The sequence below is a fragment of the Scleropages formosus genome, chromosome 2 (genome assembly GCF_900964775.1).
Source record: "Scleropages formosus chromosome 2, fSclFor1.1, whole genome shotgun sequence".
NCBI classification, from domain to species: domain Eukaryota; kingdom Metazoa; phylum Chordata; class Actinopteri; order Osteoglossiformes; family Osteoglossidae; genus Scleropages; species Scleropages formosus.
The window spans coordinates 424,821-435,360 of NC_041807.1; the positions used below are offsets into that span (position 1 = coordinate 424,821).

The 10,540-nt window shown below is 47.6% G+C and overlaps 1 protein-coding gene across 6 annotated transcripts; it reads left to right on the forward strand.

Annotated features, from left to right (window-relative positions):
- Positions 1 to 268: 268 nt before the first annotated feature.
- Positions 269 to 9,320, forward strand: c2h1orf159 (chromosome 2 C1orf159 homolog). 6 transcript variants are annotated; one of them, XM_018751249.2, is made up of 9 exons: positions 272 to 464; positions 2,006 to 2,094; positions 4,308 to 4,392; positions 5,069 to 5,164; positions 5,331 to 5,387; positions 5,655 to 5,789; positions 6,423 to 6,448; positions 6,559 to 6,589; positions 7,703 to 9,320. In XM_018751249.2, exons 2-9 carry the CDS (start codon positions 2,023 to 2,025, stop codon positions 7,822 to 7,824), a joined length of 624 nt encoding a protein of 207 aa, XP_018606765.1. In that variant the 5' UTR covers positions 272 to 464; positions 2,006 to 2,022; the 3' UTR covers positions 7,825 to 9,320. The 6 variants fall into 6 exon arrangements, with proteins under 6 accessions (XP_018606762.1, XP_018606760.1, XP_018606765.1 ...); XM_018751246.2 differs by lacking the exons at positions 6,423 to 6,448; positions 6,559 to 6,589; positions 7,703 to 9,320 and having other exon boundaries at positions 269 to 473; positions 5,655 to 6,251; XM_018751244.2 differs by lacking the exons at positions 6,423 to 6,448; positions 6,559 to 6,589; positions 7,703 to 9,320 and having other exon boundaries at positions 270 to 464; positions 5,655 to 6,251.
- Positions 9,321 to 10,540: the final 1,220 nt, after the last annotated feature.

Sequence of the window (10,540 nt, forward strand, 5' to 3'; positions counted from 1 at the left end):
AGTCAACGTGATTAACAAATATATAATATGATGATTATTTATTATAATATATTCAATACAGGGTTGTTTTCAACAGCAGAAACGCATCAAAAAGTCGCTGGACAAGCTTATCCTACGTAGCCAACCCCGAAACTAAAACGTATGTACAGCTATTTGAACAAAGCGCTGAACCGGCTCCTTTTTTTCCGGCTCCTTAATTCTTCAACGGCGCCACTTTTGCGCCGCACCACACACCTCCGCCTGCCGTACGTCGAGCTCCTTGTATCCTAGCAACGGAGCGCGGCTGGCGTGGCAATCGAGCCTCGAGCCTCGCGCCGCGCGCTCACTTCCTCGTTGTTCGCTTGCGCTCGGACTAGGGCGCGGGGCGCTGCCGGTATCCTAGCAACCGAGCGGGCCTTGCGCAACTACCGCCAAGTACGAGTCGCCCGGCCGATGCCTGAACTCCGCTTCCTTATGGTTGGCAGGTAGGACGGGTGAGTGAGTGAGTGAGTGAGTGAGTGAGTGAGTGAGCGCTCGTTTACGGCTTTCCGCTCCGACCGAGCTCTGCTGTGTGGACTCGCAGAAACACGGCGGCCGGGCGGGCGGCGCGGTGATGTTTCGCCTATTCGTCGCTTTATTATTCAGGTGCGACTTGGCGCGCAGGTCACGTAGGTAGAGGTAGCGGCTCCGAGCCTTGGGGAAGCTTGAAGCTAATGAGCTTAGCAGCAGCGCCAGCGGGGAGGAAGCGCTTGAGTTGAGGCTTGGCTGCGAAGGAGCCACCAAGAAAGCGAAGCGTTCTCGTTCTCGTTCTCTTCTCCGCCTATGGAGCGCGTCCGTCGGCCGCTCTTCTTCCTTCTGTTTCTTCTCAGCCGGGACGGGAGCGGCGTGTACGGTGTAGCTCGGCTGCTGTGGGACATTCATGTTGACTTGTCGCTGGGTGGGACGGCGGGAGAAGAAAGAGCGTCCTCCCCCGGCGGACAGGAGGGAGCGGGGAGGGAGCCCGTTGCTTGCATGGTTGGAAAAAGAAGGCAAAAAAGACGCGGCTCCGACTCGGAGTCTCCGGACGCTGATGATGATCGTGTAATAAAACGGACTGACCAACACTCGCTTCTTATTAAATTATGATTTCAAGAGACAGATTCGCGACCGGTGACACCACCACTAATTCGCGTTGCGAAATTGTCCAGTGTGTTCTGGTTTATTTCCTTTTTTTTTTTAAAGCGTGTCTTAAAATTTCCCTCTTGTGGAGGGAACGCGAGCTGCGTTTCCACAGCGGGCCGATAGTTGGCAGTAAAACGCGCCCGATCCGAGTGAGAGGCGCTCGTGTTCAACTCGCCTCCACGGTGTTTACAGCTCAGGTCTGGCCAGTACTGGTGAGCCTCGGTGAGCGCACACCTTGGCACACATTAATCAGTAATTCACTCTGAATAGGAGCTAGGAGAGCATCCTTTCCATTTGTTAAGACTACATTAAAACTAGCTTGAACATCATCTATCATCAGACCGTTTTTATTTATTATAGCGGTGTCCGAAATTTTTGCGAAAGCCGTAAATAATCGAGGGAAGTCCGTATCATCGACCTCGAATTGATCGTGGTAATAATAAAGCTGAAAGTGACCACGTCCTGATGAACGGCGGAATGCTTATATGATGAATGAGGCTGCAGCCATGGTTGAACGGGAGGTGATTTTAATGCGGTTGTATGTAAAATCCTTTCGAAAGTGTTGCGTTGCGATGACCCGGTGCCTCGCACCCTCTCTTTCCAGGATAAGCTCCGCACCACTGTAATAAGTGCAGACAAATGGTGTCCTTGTCCAGTGTCGCTTGGAGCGTAAAATAATCAACTTTGCAGCCATTTATCCCTTCTATTCTAAGGTCTTCTAGCTGTTTCCATTTAGGTAAAATTCCTTGATCCACTACAGCATAGGTGGGATTATCGTCAAGATCCTTCAGATTGTAATACACCAACCCATATTAGTCATTCATGCTTGATCTCGTCTTCCTCCCCGATCGTTGGTGGTGCTTAGGGAAGCTGTGGACGGCCATGGCTTGGACGTACGTCACTGTCTTCGCAGGAGCCGCCCTTCAAGTTGTCTGCGAAACTTCAGTAACACAGGTACAGTGGAGCGCGTGATGCTTTGTGTCTTCGCTGCTGGTGCTGGTGCTTCAGTCATTGATATTTCATAGTGTGGGGGGAAAAAAAAAAACACGGGTACTGCAATTAAATGCAGTGTTGATGCTGCTCTACCTCCTGAACACCAGGAGAGGCTACGCACCTTCGAACGATACGCCTGGGTTTCGGCTTTTGTGCCTATCTAGACTCTGCAGGTGGTCTAGTTTCTGCTGCTTCTCTTTTAAAATTAAATAGGATTGAGAGGTTGGCTGCTACAAATGGTTAAATATGACAGCGGCTGTAGCAATAATTGCTTGTTGATTGAGTCGGGTGCTGTTTATTCAGTAAAGTTGTAAATCTACCGAGGAAAACGATGAGCAGAGCTTAATTTTTCGGTACTTTGTCTTGTGTACCCTCAACTGTTTGCTGATGGGAGGTCGGGCACTTGATGGCGGTGCTTGACGCACTTCGCCGACCTCATTCGACACACACTTTGCTTTTTGAATCTGTGCCATGGGACTAATGAGTTCATTTGTGGCCTTTGAAACACCCCCGCGTCGCACGGCATGCTAATGGGGCAACGGTCCCGTTCTCTGTAAGCGCGGTGAAAGGGGAACGGCCCGTCGTTCTGGCTCCGTCGTGGCGGAACGACCTCCCCCGTCACTCGGAACTGCTGAATCTCTAGCCGCATTTAAAAAGGGTCTTAAAACTCGCTGCTTGCAGACTCACTTCGCCCATCATCTCTTAAGTTGATGTAAGGTGTAAGTGTTCATGCACTATAACTTTGAGATCATACCTATTAAACAGCGGATAAGCCGTCACACAGCTACTCCTCTAATGTAACGTACATGTTTGTGTGTGTGTGTGTGTGTGTGTGTGTGTATATAATGGAAGCAATCATGAATATTCGGATTAAGTTTTATGCAGCTACTCGTACGATGAACATCGATTCGTATTGTGGAAAGAAACAAACCGCACTTAAGAATCACACATCTGCATCTAAGTCTGTCCGCTAATGTAATGCGCACATTACATTTTCTTTGAGATGTGCGTCGCTTTGGAGAAAGCATCTGCTAAATGGATAAATGTAAATGTAAAGCATTTGCTGGAGCACCGGGTTATTTTGGGTTTGGCGACGCCCTGGAAGTGTTTTTTTCAAAAAGTTGTTTGCAGGCCACCTGACGCTGATGGCACTCCGGGAAACCTGACCGTCAGGTTCTTCACCTTTCCTGGAGGAAGCGTTTCTCTCGTCTTTACTTGGAAGGAACTGAACGCAATACACTGGATCTTAAACTAACAAACACAATTGGGGCTGAACGTCTGTTCGTGACTGTTCTTTGTAACGCCAAAGTCGTCGTCTTTTTTTTTTATTATTTTTTTTTTAAAACCAGTTAGTCGCTGTGCAGATGTCACAGAGCGGAGACATTAACCAGTATTGCCCCACTGTGACCTGCGCCGCCTATAATCCTTTTCCTTTCACAGGGTTTGCGTCACTATTTGTCGTACCTCCCACAGCCGCGGTATCGGCTTGAGGTCACGGTCTTAGACGTTAACCGTTTGTGGCTCGGGAACGCATTCTCTACTTCCGCACTTCGATTAATGGTAACGGAGCGTTCTTTTTAAAAAGAATTCGCTCTGTGAGCGTAACTCGGCGAATGAAATGCGTTCGTTATGCCAGGGGAGCCTCGATTTTAAAAGACCGAAAATAGAAACACTACCTACTTTCCAGCGAAGTCTCGTTGAATGCGGATCGTCGCCCGATTCCTCCCGTGAACGTGCAGCATTTGTCATCGTGTTATTAGTCAGCGCTCGCAAACGAACACTGGGCACGAGCCGCAAACGCCGTGGACGTGAGTTGAAGCCGTGCCACGTCGCCGGTCGGTTTTCGAGCACTTTAGCGCCACCTATCGGCGGGGAGTGGAAGCGCAGGTTGCGTCGGCCCCTCGACGAGCAGAAACTTTTGGAAATGCATAAGTATTTTAATTAGAGAAAATATTTGTATGTTTCAAAGTTGGTAACTGGAGCGATTGTAACGTGAGCAGCGTATAGTTCTAGGTACATTAAAGGAGTATGTGGTTTTTTTTTTGTGACCTGCACTGTTTGAGGGTTGTAAGAGCATGCATAATTCCTTCGAGTGTGTGTGTGTGTGTGTGTGTAGACCTGGTTAGAGCTTCATTATCTTTTAATTCCTCATGGTGAAGTGAATGTGTCTCTAGGTTCCTCTGCTGAGCTCCGGTCCCTGCTGCGGAGATTCCCTTCTGGGGAACGGAACCTGCCGGAGCAGCGCCCACTGCGGCCCAGGTACTGGGCGTCCCTGCCGCGCCACGCTCGTCTGCGAGGAGCTCACGTTACTGCCCTGGTGATCGCTTTTCCTTCCTTTCCTTTGCCGAACAGAGCCGGTTGGTTTCCGCCATGAGGCGAATGACCTGGGTCACGTATAAACCATTATTACCTGGGCTGTGGGTTTCGGTGTGAGTGAGATTGCCTTACCGGTTGAGCGATTCGTTCTCCGTACCTCTAGATAAGACAAGGAAATTTCCTGAAAAGTTCTCCTGCATTTGTTTCGTTCAGCAGCTCCTCAGTTTGGCCGTATCGCACTGCTGTATCAGAGGTCCTTTGCGGGGGGGGGGGGGGGTGCAAATTTTTCTTGTTCACGGATTATAGCCATAACGTACGGGGTTCCCGTTGAACCAACGTTAAAACGTCCACGTAAACGTCTACAGCGCAGGGCGACGTCGGGGACAGAGGTTAATGTACTTTTTCGAGCTGCCGACTTTGAAATCGGATGCGGGTTACGGGTTCGAATCCCACCTCCAGCTGTAGTACCCTTGAGCACAGTACTTACCCTGCTATTGCTCCAGTAAAATTCCCCAGCTGTATAAATGGGTCGATAATTCTAAGTACCTTAACATTGGAAGTCGCTCTGGAGAAGAGTGTTAGAAAGCGAATGAATGTAAATATCGTGTTTGTTTTCCAGGCTGTTACCCGCGCGTGTCGGACAATGACACGGCTCGGTGTGTGCCGTGTGACTCCGAGCTCCCCGGACAGGACAACGTCACCAGCTGCAATTACAGTGAGTGTGACGAGAGAAGCGTTCACCAACGCGCTTTCGGTTGAACGTGCTCTCGCGCTCATAAGATGCGCCTTTGTGCTCTTCGGGCTGAGTGAGATGGAATGAGTATTTCGCCGTCACTCCTATACGTTGGCGTTGATGGTGCCTCTCGTGTGCTTCCCTACAGCGGATGCTCCGGGAAAGGAGAACATGACCACTTTAGCGACGGCAATGCCCAAAATTGGTAAGCGGTCAACCGTTTTTACCGGCTCCAGAGCACATTCATCTGCGTGGAGTGTGAACGTGCAGGATTTTTATTCGGTGTCGGGAAGTGCGGCGAGCAGTAAGGGGTAGTATCCACAGACAGAGTGGTGTATAGTACCCTGTTCTCACACGCAGCTATCCAGAGGTTCATCGCACGTTCGCCTGTTGCTTTTTGGCTCGATGTGGAAGGGAAAGGGCTCCCGGTCCCGAACATGAGGTGGAACTCGTGGCGACTGTGTCCCAACAGGTGGTCCGGGTGTCGCCGCCTCCCTCCTGCTGGGGACCCTGCTGATCAGCCTGTTCCTCATCCTGTCTGTTGCCTCCTTCTTCTACCTCAAACGCTCGAACCGCCTGCCTGCCCTCTTCTACAGGCGCAAAAATGGTAGGGTAGCTCTTGCGCTGAACGCGCTGCGCGCCCTTTGCTTTAGGTTGGCACCGTTTTCCGTTTTGAAAAGAGCCCTTGAGGACGTTGCAGCAGTTGAGAACTTTCCAGAACGGTTGAAAAGCAATATTTGCAAGAAATGTGAAAGTTGTAGGTTGACTTGTGGGTACCGTCGAGCGCGAGACGCATTTCGAGAACGATACCGGTTATTACAGGGGAAAAAAATTTGAATTACATAAGGGCAGAATAAGGAGGTGTTAGGAAAACACCTATTTAACGCAGCGCAGGGTTGAGGATCATAGAGAATATTGGTGGTCTTCGTAGCTCGGGTACATGGTTGAGGTGTTCGGTTGTGTTCGCCGAGCTTGGCATTTAGGTTGCAATTCGTTTGCAATTCGTTTGCAAGCTAAATGCCAAGCTCGGCGAACAACCGAACACCCTGCAGTACAGGGTGACTGTCAACAGAACAAATTAATGCTTTTTTTTTTATTATTTTTTATAAATGTTTTCTAAGTAAGTAGGGAATTAAAGATGATCTTTGAAAATGTACATATGGGTAAATGTCACAGCAAGGATATGAAAACTTGTATGTTAAGAACAATTCAATTAAATTAATGTTTTTTTGATTTACAGCCTTGATATTTCAACCCAGTGAGACAGTAAGTTATTTTGGCTTTTTTTCTTATTTAATTTCATGTTAATAGCATAGACATATTATAGTTTGGTAAATGTGGATGAGCAAATGACTGACTGTGTTCCCCCCATATAGGCTGTCATGATATCTACGCCTGCGTCATCTGGTAAGAGCATAAGTATAATGTTTGCTTTACGAGCCGCTTTTGTTGACCGTTCTGTGTGAAAACGGAAGGGAACTTGTGAGCTCCAAATTGGCATTAAATCAGATATGCGTTGTCATGCTTCTAAAACACTTTTTTTGCAGGTAGTATCTAGTATCAGTAGCAATAATAGATACTAATAGTGACAAACGAAATGTCGGCATTTTTAGTTTTGGGCTTTCGTTTGTCAGCGTTAAATGGGACGCTGCATTCTGGGATTTATGATGAGTCGGCAGCAAACGGTAAATACGAGGCCAGTAGCAGAAGGCGTGATGGCTGGAGCTCTGCGTGGGGACGGCTGTAATGGCACGTCGCGATCTACGCGGCGGGGAAAAATGGAGGGAAACGGGTATATAAAGAAGGAGGTTTAAGGAGAGCAAAAGGCTTGGCTGGAAGGCTTCTGTCCGTCCAGGAACAAGGTGCGTATTGTCTCCAAAGCAGCGCACACTGGTAAATCCTGTCTGGGAAGGGAAACTGGACACCCGAGGTCGGAGCGGGCGCCGGTCCCACCCTTCATGGGTACGAGCTCCGAGCTGGAGGGGCTGCTCCCAGCGTGCTGCTGAACAAGGGCGCCTCTAACCGCGTGCCTCTCCTTCCTCCCGTGCTGTTGCCAGCCTCTTCGGTATGAGACGTTCTCTCGCTGCCGCCACGGCTTTACTCCGTACCCTCCGCGATGTCGATACTAACCGAAAAAGAGTAGTTCTGCTCCCAGCCATCCGTGGCACAGCTGCGCAGGGTATACCGGTGACCCTTCGCACTATTAGAGTGATCATTTGTACTTGGGGAACGTGTTCCTCCCAGTAGAGCTTGTCCAAGGGGGTGTTTCCTCGAACCCTTTACTTTGAGCTCCGTGTAGAAAATGTGCGAAACTCTGAAACAACACGTTTTTGGGTGAAATGCTCCTTTCGTTCGCTTCCTCGAGTATCCAGGGAATTGTAATATCGCACCTTTTCAACAGTGAATGAGTTGTAACGGGACGGCCAGGGTAGTGTTACCGGTGCGGCGTCGAGGGACGTAAAGTTTAAATTGTGCCTTGCCGTAGAGCTCACCGTGTCTTTTCTGCCCCTGTACACGAAGTGCGGAAGCCAAGGTACGTCAGGAGGGAACGGCCGTCGGCGAAATCGGCGTCCGCCACTCCAGCCGCCTCCGCCGCCGCCACCGTCAGCACAGCGGTCGTGACCAAGGTCAGCAACGTGTGAGCTGGAGAGGCGCTGGCCTTTGTGACTCGGCTCTTAGGGTAGTGCGCTGCGCTGGAGACGGCGGCTGATACCGGACCCCGGTGGAGGGAGGGTCTCTTCTTTTTTTTTATGTTTCATAAATATCGACATACTTTCTTCAGCGTGGCCAGCAGTATCAAGATGACTCCCCCCCCCCCTCCAATTGAAACCTCTCTTGACCGATATTCCTGTTCTTTTATATACATAATCTGTCAAAAGTATTTATGGAATCATGTTGTTTGGGGATTCTTACCAAATTCATCTGTTAAGTTTTAATTTTGTGTTTTGTTTTTTTTTTTTTTTTTTGTGTCTTGTTTAGTTATATCATAATTTTTGTGCCATCACAGTAAAGTTTATTCTCTGTCGTTTTACCTCCTTTAGCACTGATGGTAAATGCATCATTTTGTACTCCTTTTTACTGGGAATTCTGTGGTTAAGAGTTTGACTCTCTGTATTTATTATTTTGGCCATAAACCAAAATGAAAGAAGTAGCCAGCCTTCCGGTGTAGGAATTGTTCCGTTTTGCACGAGCTTTAAGTCCGAAGAAGGCTTTATTGATTAGGTGTTAATAAGAGTACTGCAGGTTCACTGCCAACTGCCGTAACGCGTTTCTTTGGCAAAAAATGAAGTTTCTCGCACATTCCTGAACATTGATGAGTTGTTTATGCTTTTTAATGCTCATCTGTTTAACATCCAGTAAAACTGCAAAAGCCTGTTCTTTAGAGGGCTGCATGAAGGCTTTTCCCCACTTTTGGTTAAAACCAGTTTAAAAATGTTTCCAGCTGTTTTAATTTGCCTAGAGTGGATTTTTTTTTTTTTTAGAAAACACTACTTAAAGAATGTACTTGGATGCAATACGATTAGAGGATAAAGGTGAAAGGTTTTGTGATCCTCTTCGAAACGGACACAGCTGGCGAGGAGAACCGTTGCCGAACGTTCGGCTAAGAGTCATCGTTTGACGAAGAATAAATTGCACACGGAATTGCCTTTTTTCGTGCCAAGTGATCAACGGGGTGTCAGTGCTGCCTTTCTACCTTTGATTCGTCCACTTAAAGGTGGCAGACAGAAGTTACTGGACGGTCATAATGAACCGTTCGTTGGTGGATGTTTTGAAGGTTTGACAGTCTTTAAAACCCTCGTCACCTGATCCCCCGGGTTTGACATTTGAATGTAATCTCGATTAACGGAGAGCTACGTTTGCCTTGGCTTCAACACGTGCAAGAAATATACACGTCCAAGTGATGTGTGCTTTTTGATTCTCCGTTTGAACTGTGAACATTTCGGTATCGTCCGTGAACCGGAGAGATCTACCGGCTCCTGAAATGGCTTCTTGTCCAAGTACGGTATTTATCGAATGCTTGTGGTACTTCGGCTGTCGTACAGCAACTCGTGTATTTTGTACATACTGTTTTTATACAAATCGAACGGCGTTTGTACCGGTAGCGTATTTTTATGCAAATGATGCCAAAATAAAAATTGTATGGGTTGATATGAAACAAAAATAAAGGATGTTTTTTTTTTTTTTTAAAAAAAAAAAAAAATGAAGTGCTGTAACCATGTGTTTGTATGTGGAAGGATTCTACTAAGAGTACAGTGTTGGTGTTTGCGTCTGGTTCTCGTAACTGCGCCACGTGTTTGTCGGTACGGAAAACGGCAGGACTCCAGCGCCACGCTATCTGCTGGTTCGTCCCTTTCGCTCCGATTGTAAACGCTTCCTAAAAGCAGCAAACTCTGAATGGAGAATTTAAAAGCCAGGTAAATTGCCTTTCTTGAAGGCTTATCCGTGATGCCGTTAGCTTTTCAAATACATCGAGCGGGAGGCTGCTGATCCGTGAGCCCCGCCAACACCGACGTCTTTAGTTTCCTTTCCGTCGGCTCTCGCTACTGATGGTTCTCGCCCAGGCGTTTCCTTGTTTACTTCCCGTTAAGGTGTACGAAGACTCACCAAAATACCCCTGACTCCCACGTAAAACCAGAGTGAGTAACGTGTTTACTACATCTACTCCAGCCTTCACCGGGGGATGCTTTGTGTGAGAAATACAGAGGCAGCTGGTAATAGTGATTGGAGCTGCTGCCTTCGGACCCAAAGGTTGCTGGTTCAAATCCCGCATCCAGTTGCAGTACCCTTGAGCGAGGTACTTACCCGAAAACTGGTAAAAGTTAGCCAGCTGTATAAATAGGTGAATAGTTGTATCTTGACAATGCAAGTCACTTTGGAGAAGAGCATCAGCCATGTGAATAAATATAATATATGAGAATATCCCTATTTGAGAAATAGATGCACAAGTAACCTAGTTTATGCTGATTAATTGCAGATGTTGTGCAATATTGGCGTTGACGCTGAACATAGCCCTCCAGATTTGTTCATAAGCTCCGCTTTGGTTTGAGTACCATCTCCAGCAAGTAGATTCCACAAAATAAGCCAGCTGGATTTCCCCGAAGCCACCTGTGGTCAAACCACTGCACGTTGCACCTGTTCAGTGAAGGATAATAAAACCTGACCCTCTACTTTTTTAGAGGAAAAAAAATTGATAAAAGGAAAGGCACAGCAGGTTTACCACATAAGTAAAACTGATTTATAATGTTCTGCATTTAGTCACACATCATACTTTGACTATTCTATGAAAACAATAGTCAACGCTGTTGTGTTTTAAAGTCATAAGGGAAATTACCATGTTTTAAAGTTTTCCCACAACTA